Source organism: Rattus norvegicus, chromosome X, assembly GCF_021556685.1.
Source record: "Rattus norvegicus strain SHRSP/BbbUtx chromosome X, alternate assembly SHRSP_T2T, whole genome shotgun sequence".
Taxonomy (NCBI): Eukaryota; Metazoa; Chordata; class Mammalia; order Rodentia; family Muridae; genus Rattus; species Rattus norvegicus.
The window spans coordinates 139,424,079-139,448,414 of record NC_141554.1 but is presented as its reverse complement, the minus strand read 5'-3'; the positions used below and the strand labels follow the sequence as shown (position 1 = coordinate 139,448,414).

At 37.9% G+C, this 24,336-nt stretch overlaps 1 protein-coding gene across 51 annotated transcripts in view; it reads left to right on the top strand.

Annotated features, from left to right (window-relative positions):
* The window catches only part of Mbnl3 (muscleblind-like splicing regulator 3), a 95,733-nt gene that overhangs the window by 25,854 nt on the left and 45,543 nt on the right, over window positions 1-24,336 (top strand). For 16 of the 51 annotated variants that reach the window (XM_087599448.1, XM_087599445.1, XM_087599463.1 and 13 more), the window contains one exon: window positions 13,154-13,400. In XM_087599448.1, the coding sequence (XP_087455574.1) occupies window positions 13,224-13,400 (177 nt within the window). In that variant the 5' untranslated portion in view covers window positions 13,154-13,223. 51 annotated transcript variants of the gene reach the window in all.

Here is a 24,336-nt window from a genome sequence, read left to right as displayed (position 1 = left end):
TGCTTGTATTTCATGAGACACTGCTATGAATGCATTATAATGTTAAGACACCTGAATGGATGGAACAGCCCTGTGAGATAGATTCTGCTATGGATACTACATTATGGATGAGGAAACCAAAACATAGATCGTTTGTGTAACTTGGGTCTTTCAATTCAAGAAGAGTTGGTATAATGAACAAGACTTCTGTTTCCTAAACCCTATTCGCAACTCTTATGCTATGTTGACAACTTTTTGATGTGTTTCAAAAAATTAGACATTTAAATTTTCTCTTTTTTTCCTCATAAACAAGTACTCAGATACATAGTTTTTATTTTTAGGCTTTATATATTTAAATTAATCTTCCTATTTAAAAAATCTATAAAAGATACTCTCAAAGCCTGCCTTTCTTTATTCACATTGAAGAACTGTACATATATTTTGAATATATGAGACTGCAGCGGATTTCATTAACTGACATTGCTAAGATCTGGGTAAGCTTTTTCTTGTGTCTCAGAGGATGCTGTTACATCAGCTCTGTGCTGCGTCCCAAAGGTCGCTGTTTACTTTTTTTTTTCCATCTAGGTCCTTTGCACTCACTCTCAGACTAAGGGTTTAATTCTAATGTTCAGTTTGGTTAAAGTCAATCTAAGACACCAAATAAATACTATGATTTGACCATGTTTTCTTTCCTTCTAAATTTCGGATTGTTAGTCTGGAATGTTGGATTTATGGAGCACCTGCCTCATACCATGAATTTACAAATCTGTCATCTGTTTTTCTTTCTGCTGAGATTCGTATAAAACATATTGACCTATATTCAAATCCAAGCCACATTATTCTAAAGCTTCTTGTATGTACAACACAATAATGGGTTTTCTTCCCTTTGGGGGCCTTTGTCTCCTCACTAAGAAAGGGGTGGAAAGGTAGACTGAGAATCTACTAAATGTCTGGGAAGGGACTGGGTCCTGTTCTGAAGCTCTCATGGAAAGAGAGCAACAATTATAATATGATGGACTCAATGGAGAGGTCTATTTGGACAATGTTTTGTACATGTTTTGGTTTCTTTTGCCTGCAAGACTTGTGAAATCTGACTTTAGAGGAATTAGTAAAATTTCACCCTTGCTTAGGAAGTATATTCTGTAACTCTAGCTGGCCTTAAAATATAAACTTGTATGTAGTACTTAGTATTTAAAAAACAAATACAGGAATCCAGTTTTTCTAAGTCGCCACTTATCTAAACTCAACTGGAATTTTTCGATTTTATTTTGGCATGTAACCAACAGGATATATTATTGTTTAGGAACCATTTGACTTCATATTACTGAATAATCTAACCGTGTCAGGTACTGTGCTGGGGGATGTTATAGTAATTGTATATTCTATGTCCATTTCTAATCTTAGCAAAATGGAAATCAAATTAGTGTCACTCTTAGCTGCAGTTACTGAAGCCGGGCACCTTGAATGCATTTGTGGCAGTAGAAGCTGCATTGTAGATATGCAGGAGCATTTGAGGAAGACATTCTAGCAACGAGGGTGTTCGAAGCATTCCTTGAGAGAGGATGTACAAGGAAATCCCCGTGATGTTTATAGCAGAGACAGTGGTGCTGCGTAAGGGATAATGAATCAATGTGTGGGTCAAATAGTGAGGTGGTTCCTAAATAGTGTGGCTGATCCTAACCATCAGTAACCTTTTAGCTTTAAACATACTCTTTTTAGAAAGAGAAGTTGGAGTTCTTAAAATTATGGCTCGGAGTTCTTAAAATTGTGACATTTTCTCACTAAGGTTTTATCTTAAAATATGTTTGAAATATTGAAAATAGGGGATAAATGAGAGGCTGTGGCTTTTCCATGTTTGTACATTCAGCATCTCGTTATGTGTTGCTGAGTTAGTCCTTTTTCATTGTTTGTTTAGAGAATAAAAGGAAAAATGATTGATAACTACTCTTAAGGGGAATTCAGTGATTGGCTACTAGTCATGTAGTCCAAATGACTTAATGAGCTGTTCATTTGCCTGTTTTCAGCCTACAAACTAGAACTGGTCTTCGAGTATCACTTCAACACTCGAATTATTCAAATCCTCACTCCTTACCAAATGCGTCGGATTTGACTTTTGACACACACACACACACACACACACACACACACACACACACACACACACAGAGAGAGAGAGAGAGAGAGAGAGTCACGAATATCAACTAAAGACTAATGATTTTCATATGGAATTTGTGTTTTATTAAGGATTTGAAAATAATATTTATGTAATTATTAAAACTCTTCATGCTAGGTTGCATACGATCAGATTTAAGTATATTAAAAGGATTGTACACTTGAGTGGAAGTTGATTTTCTTTTTGCTAGTCCATCTAACACCACAAATCTTTGATTTACCCAAATAAGTATCTTGGTAATGTTTAAAAAAAGAAACCCTGATAACAGAAAGTCACATTCCAGCCATTATTAATGGGAAAGCTGCTTTGTTGCCTACAACTTGACTATTTTTAGTGCTACAAACATTTGGTAGTACAAAGGATAAATAATACTGTCCACATTAGGGCTTTAGGGGGCTTACTCCCAGGTTTTGCCTGTGTACGTTGAAGTTTGTATTTACCAAGAACCTTTATGTTTTTCTTTTATGTTTTTTTTCCTTTTTTAAAAATTGAGACATGGTCTCGCTATGTAACCTTAGCTGACCTGGAAGATTCTTATGTAGACCAAGATAACCTTGAACTCACAGAATCCACCTGCCTCTACATAGACTAAAACTATGTGTTATCATGACTCAGCCCTTTTTGATCTTTTGTGGACCATCCTGTTCCATAAAAAAGAATGTAGGCATTTTTGTTCATTGTATAGCTGTCAAATTTACTCACTTAGATCTTTTAGTACTTAGTAATGTAGATGCCATGTAATATTAACCAGAACTTCATTATTGCCCCTGTGTCCCCTGTATACACTATTATAAAATCATGAAGTGTGGTAGCGTTAGTGTGGGTTTTTATCTGATTTGTTAAACAATTCTCTCACCTCCACATAAATGTATGTACTCCATTTAATTTAATATTTTATTTAAGGCCCTCGTAACACCTTTTTTCCTCAACACATATTCACAAATAGACATATTTGTGATTATTTAAAGTATTTTTGACATTTTTATACATGTTTAACTACTTTTTAATTACTCTTACTTTCCAGCACTGTCAGACTCCATATAAATGCTTTTTCCCACATTCATGTTTTTTATGTACATAAACTTTTAAAGATACTTAGTAATCTATATGCCTGTTCTTACTCATTGACACTTGGTGGACAGACTAACTGGTTCAATTTCAACAGTTCCTTTGAACTTTATTTTCTTTGTATGTATTTTAATTTTTTTTATTTATTTAATGTGTTGGGGGTGTTTTGTCTACATGCATGTCTGTGCACCACATGTGTGTAATGCCTGTGGAGTCCAGAGATGTCACTGACTCCCCTGGGACTGGACTTATAGATGATTTTAAGTTACCATATATGTGCTGGGTCCTCTGGAAATCAGCCAATACTCTTGACCACTGGTCTATCTTTCCAGCACCTTGAGTTTTATTTTCAAGTGCCTGCTTTCTTTTAACGTTCTTATTTAGATTTTCTCCACAAGTGTCAGAGTATTTATTTTTCTCTCTGAATGATCTACATGTTCCAGGTTTTAATATAGAAAGTTAAGTGATTAGCAACAAAACAAGTTGAGTTTTGGAAGGTACTGACAACCTTGTTGTAATATTATAACTTTATAGTTTTTTCATAATTCCTAAAGTTTGGCTCAAAGTGTTCAGTTTGGTTTGGATAGCTATTTTGAGGTCAATAAATTTTGTTACTGAGAAAGAGATTTACTAGGCCCAAAGGCTATTATGCTTCCGCTCTCCAGCTGGATACCAGATTTTTAGACCACATGTTCTCTTGATTGTGCTTTTAAAGCCCATTGTGTGATGCATTTTCAAACGTAGTCACTAGCTATGCATGAGAAGATAGGCTCTTTCCAAACTCCGAGCAGTCAGAGTCCTCTAGATCCAGTGAATAGTGTGCTTTCATACTGTGATTACATACATGAGCTGGGAAGAAAATTGAAAACCTGGGGGTTATTTCTGGTGTCCATGACACTCTCATGGTTTCTGAGAAATTTCAATGTTGGAAAACTCAGTGCAACTATTTAGAGCCAAATCCAAAATTTCAGTTGCTGAGAGATTGTGCTTTTAAATTAAACTTTAACGTTGTTTCTCAACAGTACACATTTTACAAAGTATTGCAGATAATTGATCAAGCTAGTGACTATAAATTAATAATAGCATCTTGTCTGGCACAAAATAAGAGTTTCATAAATGTGAATTATGCTTATTTTATTTCATTGTATGCTTATAATGCACGTGTTTGTGTGGGTACGTGCATGTGTATGTGCATATGTGTGCGTGTGGGGGATAGAGCTTGAGATCTGGTACTTTTCCTGATCAAGTTTTACCATATTTTTTATAACAAAGGCTCTTACTGAATCTGGACCTCACTAGTTGCCTATACTGGCTGGACAAATAGCTCTAGAAACCCTCCTGTCTCAGACCCATTTCCCTCCCGTACCGGGGCTACACATCCGTGCCTCTTCTTCAACTTTGTGAGGGTAAGCATCATAATGTTGCAAGGCAGGCGATTTACCCACTGAGACATTTCCTCAATATTAACTATTATTAACAAATGAAAACTATTTAACTATACCAGTTTTTGTATGTGTGGTCGAATGCTAGGTAAAATAATCCTCAGATTTTATTGAGTATTTTGTGAATCCTAAACTCACCTTTGTGGTTTTTACTCAATACAATTCCCAGTATCTTACTTGATTAAAAATTAATATTGAGAACCTTTTATATCCCTGACCAGAAGGGATTGCCTTTCCTGTGGGAATTCAAAGCTGCTGAGGGTCCATGTTTTTGGTTTTTGTTGTTGTTGTTGTTTTGTTTGTTTGTTTGTTTTGGTTGTCAGTAGAAGGTAAACATTCCTCCACAGCCAGGAATTAAGCTCTAACACAGATCTCATTTGTTAGTGAAAGAAACCAATAAACCAGGACAATTGAGTTCGTTCACCTATTTGGAACAGACTGCCAAGGTAGCATATATGATCACCTTAGATTATTAGTTCTTCATTTGTTCATCAAAATTGTCAGGCATCTCAGCCCAGCAGACGAACCTTTTTGAGTCTGTTCAAGGTCGTAGTGATTAATAAGTTACTTTATCTCACCGTGGCTCTGATAACTACTGGGTACCCATTTAAAGTTCTTTGGAGTATTTTAATTATTTGACATGTACTTAATTTCTCAATCCCTTGTGTAAACCAGAAGTCTAAGTTTAATTAGCATGCCTTACAAATATAGGCAAAATAGTAATTTCCCAAATTACTGAGGCAAATGGGAGCTGAAACTGATAAAGTTCGTAGAATTGTTTCGTTGTTGCTTACATATTCTTTCTTTCCCCCTCCCTCCTTTCCTTCTAATGGTGGAGATGTGCCCAGATCCTCACAATGCCAGGCAACGTATTCTATCACTGAACCATGTACCTAGACCTAGAAAACTGTTTTTCATTGAAAGACAATTTAAATTACAGAGTTCAGATGTTGCTTTCCAATCTTATAGTGTTAAGCCCATTTGGGGGACAGAGGATGTGGTTCAGCCATTTAGGAGCACATACTTATGGGGGATGAGGAGTTCAGTTCCCACATACTGCCCTTAAAGTCTGGTTCCAGGGGATCCAACTCCCTCTTTTGACCTCTGACTCCCTCGTCTGGCTTCTGAGGGCACTGCATTCACATGTACACCCCCATCCCCATAATAAAAAAAAAATCAAATCTTGAAGCCTATTTTACTTATAGCTTTCCTGTACTGTGGAGGTCTTTAAATCTCTCCTTTGGGGCTTGTTGAAATTGACCTTGGGAGTTAGAAGACAACATGTCCCATCTAGGCTGACTGATTTCGTTGTGATTGTATTGTAGTCACACCGCTTTGTTTAGCATTAGCAAGTCCATTGAATACTTACTTGTGTAACATTTAATCAAACAGTGTTTAAAAGCCAAGATATTTAAAGTTATAAATTTTTCCATAAAGACATTTTCTATAAAGAATTGGTTTTGTCAGTCTAGCATAAATCACTCTGGGATATGAAGAACACATCAAATTCCTATTTTAGGAATCTTGTGAGGAAGACAGCCATAAACTTGGATCAAGACATACACACACACACAGAGAGAGAGAGAGAGAGAGAGAGAGAGAGAGAGAGAGAGAGAGAGAGAGAGAGAGAGAGAGGGAGAGAGAGAGAGAGAGAGAGAGAGAGAGAGAGAACGAGAACTTAATATTCTGTTTGATTTGTGCTCCCTGTGTTTCAATCTTTATTCTTTCCTGCGACAGCCATTGTTCCCATCGACATGAATTCTAAACGACTGGTTTATAGGCCCCTCTTTTCATCAGATGCGTGATAGGAAGTAGTAACCAGACACCACAAGGGTCAGCGCTCTTGTATAGACATTTCCACAGAACTCATTTCCATAGCATTCTCCGTTCATGCCTACTGCAAAGTTTAGCTCTGGTCTTTGAAATGAGGGTACATTTTTTAAATGAGGGTACATTTGGTACTCTACCCACATTTTTAACCACAGTAAGTTTTCTGTTGTTTGTCTGTTCTTTATAACTGCTAATAAAGAAGGGAGGCTAGCCATTGAGACTGAGAGGCTGCCTTCATTTGGTGTAAGGCTGTGATGAATTCAGGTAGGGAGGCCCTTACTGGATGCTGACCAAGTGTAGTGATGGATGTCTTCATGTGGCTGAATCATTATATGCTACCTCAGAATACCTTGTTGACACATTATCATTTTAGGACACTCACATTTTTTGACCAGAGATAATGTGGTTCATGGTAGCCCACCTAATAGCATCTTAGAGTGCCTGAGTTTAGACCACAGTACTGCAAAACAAAAGAGAGTTTGTGATATACTTGGGCTGTTTATAAATATTCAAAGGGAAAATAAACATTATTCCACAGTTTTTATTATTTTGAATGTAGGAAAAATGCCAGTGGGAATTTAACTACATTTTAAAAAAGATTCTTCATTATAGACAATGAGACTTTTAAAATTGAGTATGGGTGTTATAAGTCAGTGGGTTTAAACCACTTGCCATGCAAGCTTGATATTCTGGTACTGATCGGCTACCAAAACTTTTCTTCTGAACTCCACATGGGAACTATAGCACATTTACATGCATGTGTGCAGGCACTAGTGAATAAATAAATATTTTAAAGTATAAAAACGTCATAAAAATGAGCCCACTTGACAAAATGGGGGTCACCTGTTAGAACAGTAATGATCAAAAGAAATCATTACATCTATCTTTTCTTCCATGACTATAGATATAAACCGAGGTAGGTCGTTTAATGGGTTTGTGAAGTAGAATAACTAGACTTAATTGCTATTTGAAAAAAAAAAGTTATGTGATTTTTGTTAACCTGGGGCTACTGTGGAAAACTTCAACAACGGTTGAAAAATTCTTTGAAAATATTCTTCACATGGGTAAAATATCCTTCCTTTTATGGTCTCTTTTTGCTTAACAGAAGACTTGAGTGTTCTCTAGGATACTTGTGAAATTAGGGTCTCCATCTGCTGTGCTAGGCACTACCCGTACGCCCTAAAGGGGGCACTATTGAGCCATTAACCAAAACAAAGGTCCTGAAGCAAATTTGAAACAGTCAAGGCTTTTAAAATCTTGTCAGCCTGCCAATGCAAGCAGTGTATGGCAGGTGTGCTGGAGATTTGTAAAGCCAAAAGAAATGGCCACAAGAAACTCAGAGGTAATACAGATGGTAAGGGAAGCCTAAAATGGAAAGAAATCAAACATTGTATTCATTGTTCATTCTGGAGCCCTATAAAAGTAATTTAAGGAGTGCCTCCTCAGCCACGGCGTCCTTGTGGTCATTGGAAATACTAGGCATTGGCCATGCTTCTATTTTGTGTACTGACTTGGAGAGACACAGAGTGGCGAAAAGGAGTAGATGGGAAGAATGTGGGCAAATGAGACAATAGTGCCCGTTAGTAGTGAGGTTGTACTCCTTGGGAATAACCTCCTACTTCTATCAGATCAGCAGAATGGAGTTCTTCCTAATTTGGTGGGGGTGGGGGGGCAGTGAGCAGGGAGGGAGAGGGATATTTTACGAGAAATAAAAGGAATCCTTAAAACACAGCGTGCCTTTTCAAAAGATGTACTTACTGGTGAGTTCATTGTATTTGCAATAAGTTTTTATACTTGCCTTATATTTTATCTAGTGGTCTTATAGATGAGCAATATTTTGAAGTTTAAAATTGTGAGAAAATACTCAAATTCACGGTTCCTTTGCTTCCAAAACCTAGAGAGGTAGACAGAACTCTGATTTTCACAAGGTGGTGATGAAGTTCCTCCCTAACAAGGTACAGCTGATAGGCTAATGTTAAATTAGTGTGCCACCTTAGTGTCTTTCAAACTAGGAGTCCTTAGGAGCAGTACTTGAGATTCTGATGACAAAATGAAAGGCAACGAAACTGAGAAGCTATATTCTTTCCTATCAGGGAGTTGGACAGAGCAAAGTTATGTCATGCAGACAGCTAGAATAATGAAAAACAATGTGATCTTTGCCATAACAAAGACCCAGAGTTTTGATATGGTTTAAAAGGCTGGTTATGATTGGACTGAGCACTGGGATCCCAATGGAGGAGTTAGGGGAAGGACTGAAAGAGCTGAAGGGGTTTGCAACCCCATAGGAAGAACAGCAATATCAATGAACCAGATCCCCCAGAGCTCCCAGGGACTAAACCACCAACCAAAGAGAACACATGGAGGTACCATGGCTCGTGAGAGGAGAGGCCCTTGGTCCTGTGAAGGCTTGATGCCCCAATGCAGGGAAATGCCAGCGAGTAGATGAGTGGGTGGGGGAGCTCCTTCATAGAAGCAGGGGGGGTTGGAGTAGGGAGTTTGCGGGCGGGGGACTGGAAAGGGGTATAACATTTGAAGTGTAAATAAAGAAAAAATTAATAGGAAAGGCTAGTTATAGAGTTAGACGGTTGGGCTTGAAGCTTAGCTCTGTAACCTACTTAGCTATGTGAAGTTGTGCAAATTAATTACTTAACCTTCCTCGCCTCCATTGTCCCATCTGTAAGATGGGAGCAATAGAATCCTCTCTAGGAAGAATCTAGGCAGCAATAAATCTTAGTGTGAATAATTCCTTAGTATTTCTCTTCATGACTCACTTTTGTGCAAGCATTTAAGAGTGGATAGAAGAGTATTAATTAAGTCAAAGTACCTGGTGTTAGAAACTCACGGTGAGTTAGAAACTCATGTTGAATTCACATTACTTAGTGTCAAACCCTTCACCAACTCTCTAATATAGTCTTTCCAATTCTCTGGTTCTTAGACTAGTTCTTTATCTAAATGGACATAAGAAATTCCACAAAGCCAGAGATCTTATCAGTATCCTCAACCGTGCCTGGCACATAGCAGATACCAGTACATGTTGGTTCAGCACAAGTTGGGGATATTATGAAAGGGATGATACACACCAGGCAAGAATGGAATGCTGTGAATGAAGCATAACCATACCACAAAATGACTAGCTTTCCTCTTTTGAGATTACCAAGGAAGATAAATGTTTTCTGTCGATCTGTACAGAAGGCTTGGTGTGAGAAGACACTGCCTTAAGTCATGGCGTAACCACTCACAGCTTAGTACTGTCAAACAAGAGGTTTAACTTTATGACTTTCATTTCTTTCATCAGAATATTTCAGTTATCACTCGTGGTTTAGAGTATTTTGGAGATAGCATGAGAAAGTCCTGGGGTTCCAGTCTCAGCACTTCAGAAAAAAATCCAACAACTGAAAACAGCAGTCTTTTTGAGAAAACCAGAGATTGATGCAATCCTGGCATGTGGAAACTGAAATACAGAAAAGAACAAACAAATGCACTAATTTCATGTTTGGCATTGGAGGATTCTTAATCAGAAAGGGCCAAACCTTTCCTGTTGCTTTAATATAAAGCAGCAAGGCTAAAGTTTTACTGTGTTCCAAACTAGGAGACCTTTAAAAATGTAAGAAAAGCCTATCTCTCATGCACAGTCTTTCAAGGACAGCTGTGTGAGGGAACTTTAGATTCTCACCAGCTCCTTTTGTTGTACCAAATTTCTTCTGAGCCAGCTCCCCAAATGTTTTCACCCTGAAGGAAGGAAGAAATGTATTGGCTAGAATCATATCGAGGAATTGGCCAGGGTCCCATCCAAGGTCAAAGGGAAGCAGAAAAATAAACCCTGTTCTCTACCCACTCCTGTTGTTGATGCTACATGGAATACTTGACTAGAGACTAGTTCCTGTTGCATTTTTTATTTGTGTACATTCAAAATTAAAATTTATACTTCATATCTGTTTCTTCATGATAGGCATCTGTAGAAAAGTCTTTCTCCAGATCTTTGCTGTTTATGTTCAGAGCAAATCCTCAACCCTTATAAATATTCCTCTTCTTTTGGTAGTTTTCTTTCACATATGTAATTTAGTTGCAGGATTAAAGGTAAATGTAAATCTACATACTCCGGAGCACACTGTTACAGTGTACTTTCCATAATATACTAAGCCACTTAGAATATGGGAACTGGATTTGCTCTTGGAAATGGCCTTAGTTAACCTACAGTGCTCAGAGGTAATGCCCAAGGTGAAGACAATGAAGCATGGGGTAGGCGCTCCCATTACTCTGCAGACTTGCTCCTTTTTCCTGTCTATAGTTTTTGTTGTTGCTGCTGCTACTGTGCCTCTTTACACTTAAAAATAAGGTATAGCTGTACTAGGCAATGTTTCACATGCTGTTCAATTTATTCATTTATAAGTGCTCAATTTGTCAGGTGTGGTAGCACACCCCTATCCCAACATGTTGGAGGCAGTGACAGGCAGATCATTGTGATGTCAATGCCAGCACGGTTGGACATAGTGAATTCCAGGGTTTGTAAATAATGTTTCTGTAAACATTGCCAGAATTTCAAGCTGCTTTTCAATAATATACCGAGGCATTGTATTGCTGGTTATATAACACTAACCTGGTGTGGAACTAATAAGTTTGTCATAACCACTGCACCATATTTGATCCATTTGCCTGACAACTTTAAACCTTTAGAACATGGTTGTACGTGTAATACAATGTGAAGGGAACCCCAGAGCAGTGAGAGTAGTCCTGGAGCTTCTGTTGAAAGCCCACACTATGCCCTCAGGCCCATTATTGAGTAATTAACTATAATTCCACATTCCCAGTTAGCTATTAAGTTTTCCAGAAGGGGACTAGAAAATTCACTGTGACAGTAGTAGAATTAAGAATAGTTTGTTCCTGAACGAGAAATGTAATACTTCCTAAGACATCAGTAATCCCAAGTCTTTAGCCAAATGCCAACCTCGTTCAGTAAGCGATAAGAAAACGAAGTCACCTACGACACTTTTAGAAAACTTTCTCTGAAGGAAGTCAGAGGGAAAAAAGCACATGGTTTGTCATTGACTAGATAAGCTTGATTGCATTTGGTAGGCGTTTAATTCCTCAATGGTAACTGAAAAGTCCAGTGATGTTGACTCTCCTCTGGCTATTGAAAAGACAAACAAAAAGGGTTTGATTATGCTCAAAAAATAAGTGGAAGATTTTCAAGAGTTTGAAATGCACTTTGGATGACGTTAACAAGATAGGTGCTTTATTGGTTACTTGGGGCTGACTTTTGTTTTGCTGTTACTTCCGATTTCGCGCATGGCATATCATTGGCAAATTAACTTTGCATGTGTCTTCTCAACTGAATTGCTTGCCACTGTTGCTGGTTGACACTGGGCTAACTGCAAATCTTCAAGCTGCATAATCCCTAACGTATTGCTTCAATGGCGCTTTCTATCTCGCCTACCTATGTGTGTTGAAATCTTCCTTTCATAAAAACTAATAAATAACCAGAGAAATACATCCAGGAACAACAGTCCTAACTGCTCAAGGAATTTTCTCAAATTGAAAGCACATTTTATATTTCCATCCCCCATTTCACTTCATAGGAAGTGAGTCTCTGGCTAGTTTTGTCATGAATGTTTCATATGTTTTCCATGCATACATGCATTCCTGTGTTGTGGTTTGAGGACAAATTATAGAGACTGCAATCGGCCATGATACGATTTAAAGACAGATTCCTGGTCCCTCTAAAAACCAGACACACACAAGTAAATTGAACGTGTAAGGGGATGTTATGATATTTTCTGCATAGTGGACACCAACATGCAGGATACCCTGAACGTATCAAAAATCAACGCTCATTTTTAAGAGACTGGGATGTTGCCCAGTTTTGTACTGCGCCAGGAAGCGCCCTTTTATTAATTGTATCTGACCATACTAAGTTGCAGTGTCGGTGTTTAGCTGCTTCCTGTTTTACATAAATCAGTTACTTTTCTTTCAGAATCTAGAGTTTGAAAGGAAGCATTGTAGTGGTTTAGCTAATTTCATTTATTTTTTTCTTGCAGGTTCTGAAAAGTGCCTTTTCTGAAAACTCTGCTGCTTGGATTCTACTCTAGAGCTCTCTTTCCAAGCCCTCTCCCCACATACCCTTCCCACTCCTACCCCTACAAAACCTGCCTTGCTTGTAGTTCACTGTCAGCAACTTGCCCATTTATTTTTTCTTTCATTCTCAGTTTTCTTAGTCATTTGTCCTCCCCCTTGATTTTGCAAAACTAGATTTTTAGGTTTTAACATCCTCCCAACCTTGTTCTTCTGAGCAAAGAGTTGGGGAGATAGACTTTTCTCTCCTTGATCAGAGACCATCCGCAAATTGCCAGCAACATATGCTTTTTGTAGGAATAATTGAAAACATCAACTAGATAGCATAGGATTCTTTTGAACGTCTGCCAATTATTTGAAGCAAATTCAGCAAAGGAACAAAATATAGCATTCAATATCTTAACCTTTCTAGTTGCCTTCTTAGGACTTGGTCTCTAATTTGATTTTCGGTTATTCTGATACAACGTTGACTTACTAAGTGGCTTTTAGTGCTTTGACCAGATCAGACTTGACTTTAGTGAGAACCTAAGTGCTAACAAATACTCCACCAAGGAACCTGCTCTCACTTCACATTTGGTTCTGATTCCCTTAGATCCCTTGAACCATCTGCAGCCATACTGTTCTCTGAAGAGGGTGCACTTGGTTGCCATTTTGCTCTCAGTATGACACCTGTCAATGTAGCACTAATCCGTGATACCAAGTGGCTGACTTTAGAAGTTTGTAGAGAATTTCAGAGAGGAACTTGCTCTCGAGCTGACACAGAGTGCAGGTTTGCCCATCCGCCAAGAGTTTGCCATGTGGAAAATGGCCGAGTGGTGGCCTGTTATGATTCACTAAAGGTGAGTGTTATGTGTGTGCACATAATTGCTTCAATGTGTTGATTTCTAGACATGTGAAAAGAAGATGTGCTAGAAAAGAGTAAAAGTAATAATATTATGAAATTATGTATTATTTGGTTTAAGACAAGGCATACCCTTTTGTGTGCTGAAGTAAGCCAGTTGAAGGGTTATTATACTAAAGTCAACTCATTAAGATAGATATACTTGTAAGATGAAAACTCATGAATTTTTGTAGGACTGGGGTATTATAAACTTGCTGAAGTTTAAGCAGGTTCTCTAGATGTCTCTCTGTCTGGTCTGTAACTTGCTATGTAGACCAGGTTAGCCTTGAATTTGTAGTAACCCTTCTGCCTCTGCCTTCTGAGTACTGGGCTTGCAGGCATTCACCACCATACCTGGCTAATTTACCATCTCATGGGATTTTAATTTGTATATAGAGTTTAGACCTTAAAATGTATCAGAATTACTCATTTTGTTTTCTCTATGAATGTTTTGCCTACTTGTGTTTATGTACAACTTGTGCATGCTTGGGACCCACTGGAGGTCAGAAAAAGGCATCAGATCCCCAACAACTGAAGTTATTGATGGTTATGAATCACCATGTAGGTTCTCGAAATCAAACCTGGATCCTCTACAAGAGCAACAAGTGTTCTTAATCACTGAGCCATCCTTCCAGCACAGAGAATTATGATATCAATAGTGACCAACATTCTCATGCAACAGAGAAACCTTTTGATGAATTATATTATACAGATAAGTATATATAGCTTATTTTGCATATTAGTAAGATATGAATACCATATAAGGTCAGTCACCAGTCAGAGAGAGCATGTAAGTTAAACCTCACTGTTCAGGAAGACTAGATATATTGTTATAAAACTAACTTCACTCATGTCTCTTCTTGAGCACACAACTGAAAACTTCCAATTTGTAAGTATCAAGAAAGTCCTACTGCCACAGTTGTCAGGCTTAAGTGTAGCAAAGTGTGAGGGCAGGTGAAATGCTCTATACAGCAGGACATAAATGACGGTGGACTATGAGAATGTATTCATTTTCATGTTTGATTCATAGTCACCTTAATGTAAGAAAAAGAATATCCAAATTACACCAGAGAAGCAACAAATGTGGATGGATTCTTGGTTTAATTAATAGATTTGCTCTCATGAATTTGAAATGAATAGGTTTAGCAAGAATTTTTTAAAATTTCGTGCTATTATGTGACTGTCATGATGATTAACTTCACCCCACTAACATTTGTATCGCTTGCTGCTGCGCTGGCTCTTAGAGGTGTGTTCTTTTGTGTGCTGCTTTCCTTAGAGGACATTTTCAAATGCTTTGCCATGGGTGACTCTTATGATTGGGACCAGAAATGCTCCAGACTTTAGAGTTCTTCAGATTTGGGGCCATTTTCGTCTTCAGATTTGGGGTTATTTTCATGTACATAATGAGATATCCTCAGGATGGGACCCAATTTCAAATGGGAAATTTACATTTTATGTATAATGTACTTAGGACCCATAGGTAATTTTAATGCAGTGTTTTAGTTCATCTATTGTTTGAATGCAAAATGAGGTTATGTATGGTATTTTCCAATTATGACAATTTGCCATTTTGGTGCTCAGAACACTGGATTTTGGAGCTTTTTAGTTTTTCCAATTGGGGATGTTTAATTTAAACTTCTCTAGTTTTGCTTATTTCTTGGTGCTAGTTTTTCTTGTGGACAATTCTAGTTCAATAATGGAATCTCATTATGGCAAAACAAAGGGTAGAACTAACATTGAAAAACTCCGAACTGCTTTTCTTTGAAGCAGATCTAATAACTCAAAAGGTTATTTTTTGGCTAATCTTGGTGGCACACAACTTTTATCCCGGAACTCAGTGGGCAGAAGCAGATGAATCTATGTTGAGTTCAAAGCCAGCCTACATAGCAAGTTTCAGGCCAGCTAGGGCAGCAGAGTGAGATCCTCTCTCAAAAAAGGCATTTCTTCATTGTTTAATTCATGCTCTATCTACAGGAGCTTTCTGTGTATTAGTTTCAGTTTCTTGGGACAGAACTGGGTTGGGCCTTGAGGCTAAAAGGATCACTGATTCAGTTAAGTCGTGGCATCTTTCACCCAGGGCACATGCAAGTCCAGGCATTGCTCTGGGTCCCTTTTCTTCTTGCTTCAGGAGATCTGGAATATAGTTCCAGTCCCACTAATCTGATCTTTCAGCTCCTTTGTCTCTCAAACCTTGAGTTACTTTGTCTTTAATAAATATATAATACCTTCACTACCTGGCTTTCATAATGTCTGCAGAGATTCCAAAGAGACAACACAAACAAGAAACAAAAATTATAATAAGTAGGAAGTGAGTGAAGTGTAAGTTTGACTTCTTACAGTTAACGGAGTTTGTCTTAGGAGCTATTAAAGGTTCCATTTAGGTAGACTTTGTTACTTCATGCTGCACGCTCCTGTGTCCAATCCATGTGATGAGGGTGATTTTAGTTCTGTAATTTACATACATCAGTGTTCTGTGGTTCGGTCAGAAGAGTCTCTCTTTCTAGACATCATAGAACGAGGGAGATGTGCGATCTCCATAGTCTTTTATAGACTTCAGGTCAGTGTTTCTATTAAAGGCAAAAGAATGCTTACTATAAAGTAAACATTGAGGACAATAATAAGAGAAAATCACTTATATTCTCTTCTGGACTCATTGCTCTTAAATTCAGGCATTGCGTTAATATCTTGATGACCAGTCAGACTAAATAAAGATGATTTACATAATTGCTAAAGTCTTAATTTCTTTTCATGAATATTAAATATTTCAAATATACAAAGCCTTTTATATAATTATTTAATTTGCCATTTAGATAGCACATTCATCAGCGTCCCATGTCTACTTAAAAGCTTTGCATTTCTTTCTTTCGTTTTTTTTGCATAGCTTCTTATCCAGGATATGCATGAAAGCTATACTGAGATCAGGGTAATTGACCTACGCTGATTGTACTCCTATCATAGGCACAACACAGAGAACGTGCCTTAATTACTGCCGACACATTCATTGCTCCTCTTGAATTTGTATAATTGAAGCACCGTTGAATTTCTCTGTGTTTTCTCATCAGTGGTTAAATAAGCAACCATTTGATGATTTGTAGGCTGTAGGTTGTTGGTTTTTTGTTTGAGTCACATATGCATGAATATGTATATCCGCATTGTGTGCTCGTGCATGTGTATCATGTGCATGTATGTGTGTGTGTGTGTATGTGTATGTGTGCGTATTCCATTAGTACTAGCTATTCAAACAGACGAAACAGTTCTTTGCCCACATTATAGGCACAATAGACACTGTCCTGTTCCCCCCTTGTAATGAGGGGAGGTCATGATAATAGGCAGGGTGACTGGAATGGATTGATTGTGCATTGTGTTAAAAGGCTGCGCTGATAACTATATGAATGCTGCACCATTTTCAGGGAGGAATCTAGTATGTCATGCCTGTAAATGAATTCTCAGCTACACAGAAGACTTTCGAGTCTTGTTACTATGTAGCTGTTTTTGACTCGGGTGCAGTGTCTCCTTAGTGCATTTATTTCAAACTTCCCCTTTGGCATTGTTCAACCCATTCTACACCAATTCCTTGGTATTATGGGCTGTCATTGATTTAGATTGGCATTTAAAATGAATTACCTGTAGATTTAACAAAAAATCATATGTTTGTGATTGTTTTCATAGCCACCTGCTTACTCTGCATCAGAAATATCAGGCAGATCTTCAACCTCCTACCCTATCCTTCATCACCTACCTGCTATACTAAAAAGACATAAATGCAGCAGCTAGTGCATTACAGCACATTGACAGCAATCACATCTACCTGTCACAGTCAGGACGTTGGGTGCTTTTGTAACAACTACTTGCTAGTTAAGCCATAAGAGCCGTCATAGTCAGAAGGTAATTATGTTAATCCATATATATTCTTAAGTGACAGAAACTGGGCGAGTACATAAAAGACCTCTAAATAATGTCATCCAACTTTAAGCACAATGATACTGTCTGTGAAAAATAAAGTATGTTATATAAAAATATTCTTGTAGGTAATAATTGGCCATAGCATCCACGGGATTGTTCTATATTTAGAGCTACTAATCACAACAATTTTCAGTAGCTTAAAGCTTAAGTGTTTGGGAACTGAGACTGTAGGACAGTGGTTGTTTGCCAAGCATAGTCAAGGCCCTGAGCCTGCTCTCCAGCACCCCGCCCCCCACCCCCACACACAAAAAGACCTCTTTGACTGTATTTTTGCTCATGCACATTTGCTTAGATACAGCTTGCCAGATGTCAGACTCTTAGCATAACCCCAAGGATTACATGAGATATAGTACCACTTATGAACTCCAGCAGGGAGATTTGCTTGCACTATAAAGCCTGTCTTTCTGAGAGTCATGAAAAAATAATGTTTTACTTAAAAAAATCTTGGATATTACCCTTTAAAAGGAATATGCCTTCATTTATATAGTCTTTTGAGGAATATTTTTTAAAAATCTCATTTGATTGAAAAATGGATTCTTGATTAGCACCCAAACACCCTCAGCTTATTTGAACTTTGAAATAAGTTTAGATTTAGAGAGAAGTTGCAAAAATAATAGAAGCATTCCCTGTATACTCCAGCAGATTTCCTGAAGTGTCAGCAGCTTGCAGCCCACTCGTGATATAACTCCTCCAACCAGAGAATAAGCCCTAAGCCATGCTCCTAAGGAAGGGACTTGACTTAAATTTCCCCAACTGGTTCCCAAAAGGCTCAGCAGTTCAGATATTTAGTTTAAAGAAGTTTTGTGTCCAAAGAATTTAAAATAAAACTAGGAAATGAGGAATTTTGGCTGCTGAAAGACTATTCAGTTGAAAACCTTTACCGTTTATATAGGAGGAAAGTGAAGAATTAGTAAGAGAAAGTTAATTTCCCAAGATCACTACAAAGCTATCGGAAGAGCTTGACAATTTGAGTTTTTATTACAGCTGAGAAGAAAAATGGAGAAAATATCAAAGGGGTCTTTAAATTAAAGTTTATGGTCCATGCTTAGTTCCTTTTCTGGAGTTATTTGTTAAGATGGGATCTTAGAAGCAGCCAAGACTGATCTTTAATTCTCACCAATTCTCCTGACTCAGTCTCCCAAGTCCTGAGATTACTGGAAGGAGCCGTAATGCCTGACTAATACGTAGTTTATTGTTAAACATTCGGACTGTTTGTTCCAAAATGGAGAGCAGACTGGAGATACTGTTGGTTACAATGTTATCTAACATTATGCTGATAGTTTTCTCAATTCCCAAGCATCAGAACACTGAGTTGTCTTTGTCCATTCTTTTCCCCAAATGCTGCATTGTCACATTAGTTAACCAGATTGGTGGCTGATTTTTCATAATACTCTCTGATGTTGTTATGTACTTACCAGGAAAGTGCATTGGCTAGCTAGTGATATCTGTCACCAATCGCCTTGAAGTAGTCTAGTAGCTGTTTAGCCTCAGAATGGATTTAAAAAAAAACCTTGAACTCTAATTGGCTTTATTTAAAATGTTGTTTTATAGGACCATAGCTCAAAGTCATTTCTCTCCCACCTTGCAGCCAAATTGTAATTGAGCACCTGGTGATATATAACTCAGGATAGAGCCAAGAATGCATTTGTTAATTGCTATTTTGATTATACCATTCCCATGTGATAGGAGACACTTGAAAATCTGAAATTAAACTGTGTGTTATATATCAGCTCCTCAGTTATGAAGTAACTTCCATGTTAAGGCAATATAGAAACAATTTTGTTTCTGTTAGCATAGCTATATGAAGTCATTGAAAATACTGTCCTTTTCTAAACCCTATTTGTGTGAACTGTGGGTACCTGGTACTTATGTACTTTTGGAACTTGGAGGTAGATTTTTAGGAACATGGCTTTGTACCCAGAATATCATTTACTGGCTGCTCATTTTCCCCCAAGAGATAAACTTTCTGCCTGTATCCTCCTTAAAGAGAATTTCTTTCTTTAAATCCCATGTCATTTGATCTTCAGCTTACAGACTTAGATGATTCAGAGGAATCATAGATGTCTGATGTCATTATCTTTTCATTTTCCTGTGAGTATTGAACTATATAATCAATGTTTGAGCTTTTAAAATTTGTTTTAGCAATTATTCTTGTATAATCTGGATTTGTAATCCTCTTTGACATTTCACCATTGTTGGGGTTTTCTCTTACTGCTATTAATTTATTTAATTAACTAATTAATTAATTTTAGAGAGGTTCTTTCTATGTATCCCTGGTGTCCTGGAGCTCACAGGCTGTTCTGGAACTCACAGAAATCCAGTGTCTCTGTCTCCTGAGTGCTGGGATGCCTGGCATATTTCAGTGCTTTTATTCCTATACTGACAGTTACTTTATCCAAGGTCAAGTTTACTGCCAGATGTAATTATACATATATTTAAGTTCTGCTTTTTGTTATCTTGATGTTACTCTCTTTAAAAAGTCAGTAGATGATTCCACTTTTGTCAATGTTTTATTTTCTAAGTGATCTCCCCTTTGTGAAATTAACCACATGGTCACTAGAAATAGACTAAATCATCTATATATTTTATGATACATTTGTGTAGTATTATAATCTGCTGTGTAGTAGTATAAGCTGTCGTTTGGTTAAAGAACATATGGATATAGGATACATCATTAGAAATAGTTTTTCAGCTTATGACTTTGCAGAAGCATTTATTAAATGTATATAAGCCTTTAACTGGGTGTTTTCTATCATAAATGAATATTATTCCCCCCTGAAATAGATTTTTTGACACACTAGAACTTGGTATAAAAAATTAACCTCTGTTCCTACCCATATTATTCTATGTAAGCATAGACAGTGAGGGTGGTTTCCAAACTGTGAAATTGTCCGTAAATTTGAAAGTGTAGAGCCCATAGTAATATAGCTGTTAAATACAACAAATTCCCTCAACCAAGACATATCTTTTGTGCCAGGCACAATTTGCTGACAAACTACATAGTAAAAATATTCTAAATTTTCTACTTACAAAAATGTACAGAATGTGTTGTTGCCTTTTTGCAGTTGCTGGGAATGGAACTGAAAGGTTGAGTGCCTGCTAGCTACCAGCTCTTCTACTAGTGAGCTACTTTTGTAGCCCATGTGCTTCTATTGCTTTGGTTTGTGACAGTCTCACTGGGTATCCCTGAGTGGCCTCTAAGTTGGAGCCCTCCTTCCTTAGGCTTTCCAAGTGCTGGGAATTCAGGTGCGCAGCCTTATTTAGGGCTTCAGAGGACTTTTTCTTCTGTGATTTCACACTCTTTACCTAGTTTTGTTTTATACCCTGAAATACATTGTGCATGGACAACATTGTACTATCCCTAACCTTTTATCCAGAGATGAGATTGTTTTCAGACTACATTGTCACATTATCCTCACACCTTTGTCCATGGGTCTATTTATGAACGATAGTAACACTGACCTAACAATTCAAGGATTTCTAACATCTTCAGGAACACTGTGTTCTTGCTTCAAAGATCTCAGAATACCTATCAGCAGAAGTTGTTTTTCTGTTCTGAATGTTTGTGCTCATCACTACGTGAAGTTACATTTTTCTAGCTTCTCAGATAGCATACTTCGTAGTTTTGCAATTTTGTGTTTTCTTCATTTTTAATAGCCAAGAAAGAACCTTATATGGAAATACATTCAAAGGGCTGGGGCTGGGGCTGGGGCTGGGGCTGGGGCTGGGGCTGGGGCCGGGGCTGGGGCTGGGGCTGGGGCTGGGGCTGGGGCTGGGGCTGGGGCTGGGGTTGGGGCTGGGGCTGGGGTTGGGGCTGGGGCTGGGGCTGGGGCTGCAGCTCAGCAGTCAGGCACACGGTTCACACAAGGAAGATCCCAAGTTCTATCCCCAGCACAGAAAAGCAACCAATCAAACAAACAAACAAAACCTTTGGAAATAAATTGAGTTGTAAATGTAACAGAAAAACATGAAAACCATGGTGATTTTCAATTTGCCAGCAGGTAGTTTGGAGGACTATTTGTGGTTTATTACCAGAATTTGTATGAACGTCAAGGGTTATTTAATGCTGAAGGTCCTGTTATATCCATTAGAAGTTCTATATGAATTACAACTCCCAAAGACACGATTTTTTAAACAAACATTTATTGAAACATCTTACTTATTAGACACTGATTGGGCTCAGTACACAAAATTATAGAAGACTTAACTCCTACTTGATCTCCTAGTATAAGACAGCTCTGTCATGTGTCATAAACCATGGATTATCTCACAGCTAAAAGAGTCCACAGGAAGGACAGGACTGGGATTATGTCCAGCTGTTGAGGTTAAAGACACAGACATGGAGGAAGTGGGATGCCGGTGTGTCTCAGAGTTGAGTGTTAAGGACAGGCTGGAGCATAGAGCTTACATTGGAGGGAGTAAAATTCAGTCAGCCAGATGGAGAATGTGACTCTGTGTTCGAGTGTTTAAATAGATGGATGGTTGAGTTGTCAAGGTGCTTACCCTGCAAGCCTGAAGACCCTAGTTGGGATCCCCAGGACCCACATAAAAAGCCACGTGCACATGCTTGTAATCCCAGGACTGGGAAGTGGAGAATGGGTGATCTCTGGGGCTCTCTGCCCAGCTAATCTACCGTAGTTGGTGGATTCCAAATTCAGTGAGGATCCTTTCATTAAAAACAAAACAAAACAAAACAAAACAAAACAAAACAAAACAAAACAAAACAAAAAGACCACGGTACAGGAGGGCAGGAGGACAGCATCAACTTCTGCTCTTTACATACTTCCATACACATGTGCATCCTCCAAACCTGTGCACACATGTTACCACCACCCCCCACACACACACCACATATTTTAGACTGGCTGTAGTGGCACACACCAGCACTGAGAGCTTGAGAAAGAAGGATCATGAGTTTGAGGCCAACCTAAGGTATCTACTGATATCCCATCTCAAAAACAAAGTTTGAGTGAGGTTTTAGTAAGGATCTCCCATTCTCTCTGTTATTTTATTTATTTATTTTTCTGCATTGGGTGCCATCTTACTATTACAACTTTTTATGATTACCATGTAATGGTGCCTTTAAGCTAAAAACACCTGTTCAGTGAAACAAACACCTTACAGATGTAACTTTTATAAAATTATCACCAACTTCTGCACTCGGTGACATTTAGCTTAGATTTGAAGGCTGAGAAACTGCAGATTTGTGCAAATGGAATTCTGTCCCTCAGAATTATAGACCTGTTCTTTATTCAAATGTTGGATATTCTATAAATTTTGCATTTTGTGTACTTTTACCTTATATTGGTACTTTCAGTGTTTTTCTGTCTGACTATCATTGACTATTATTTTTAAATCGTGTGAAGAATCTATTAAAATTTCAATGTAACTTGACATTAAAATGTTTTGAATTTGGTAGCACAAGGTAGCTCACCAATCAAGGTATTATTAGAATCATGATTAATGATAATGAGATCATTGTTATTTCTTGGAGTCTGAACATAAAGGCAAAGATAATTTCTAATACAGAGAATCCATGCAAACAATTTTTAAAAAATCCTCAATAACTATAATTTAGTAGAAAGACTATACTTTGAAAAGAAATAGCAAAATACTAAGAGTGTAGACTGAAAATATAATGTTATGGGGGTATCTGGGCAGGCATATGAGTTATAGCTTTGCATTATTAAGTCAGTACAAGCTCTTGCATTTTCCCCATGTTTATGACCATTCCTAGATAGCAATGTCCGGTATTCAAAAGAGAATATTTGGAGCCCTGTGAAATCCTCAGCAACTCTGGTATGAGCCAGTTTAGGCAGCTGACTCTGTTTTCTTTCAAAAACAGGAAAGATAAGATGAGCATGGTGCCCAGTGTCTATGATCGCTGAGTTTGGTAGTTGGAGACAGAATCATCAAAAGCTCAGGGTCTTTTGTGGCTATATAATCAGTTCCTGTCCAGCCTGGGCTACATGAAACCCTGTCACAAAACATACAAATAACAACAGAAGGACAGACAGACAGACAGCGTCAAGTCCTGTAATATTTTTGAAAATGTTTCAACAAAGAAGAAAAAGGTGAAGTATTTTAAGTATTGAGTAGCGTTCAGCTGAAGTGGGCTTTGACAATGACTTCCGTAGCTGTGATTTGAATGTGCTAATGGACAACTGACCTGTTGAAAGAATCAAGGCTCTTTTCTTCAAAGTTTATGCCTTGTTTTGATGGCACATGACATCTGTTCAGTCTTATGAGTAATACCTCAGGAAAATCCAAGCATCCTCATCAAAGTCACTCTTCCTCCTTCTCAGCTACCCAAAGTCATCCTAGTCACCTTTGCTATGTGCTGTGTTCTCAACCCCTCAATAGGTTTCAAGTCCTAGGGTCCCCTCTGCCTTTCCTTAGACTCTGCAACTCGAAGAGGGATGAGGCTGACCTTACATGAGAGGTGCTTAGTAGTGAATTATTTCCTTGATCAGGGAGAAAACAATGCAATTCAATATGTTTTCCTGAAAGCTCTGCCTTACATTTGGGGCCCAGTCATGAACTTTATTGTAGATTTGGGATGTTTGATAGAATTACCAAATTTTAAAAGAACTTCCTGTAATCCCTACTGCATCAAACTTACTCTTCAGGCCTAATGTAATGATCCTACTAGAAAAATACCTTTCTTCTAAGTCAATTTGTAAAACTTTTAGACACATGTAGCTCTATAAATAGAAATAGAGCGTGTGTGTCAGCATGGGAAGAGTTTGATTCTGTGTCTGGGTTGCATTTTTTCAGTTTCCTAAGCTCCTAGATGGCTTTCTTTAGACGGCGACATATAGTGAACATTCCAGTATTGAGAACTAGAGATCTCCATTGAAAAATCGGTTTCCAGTGATACAATTTCATTTATACAAAAGTAGCAATCATATTATTTTCCATACATTCAGTGC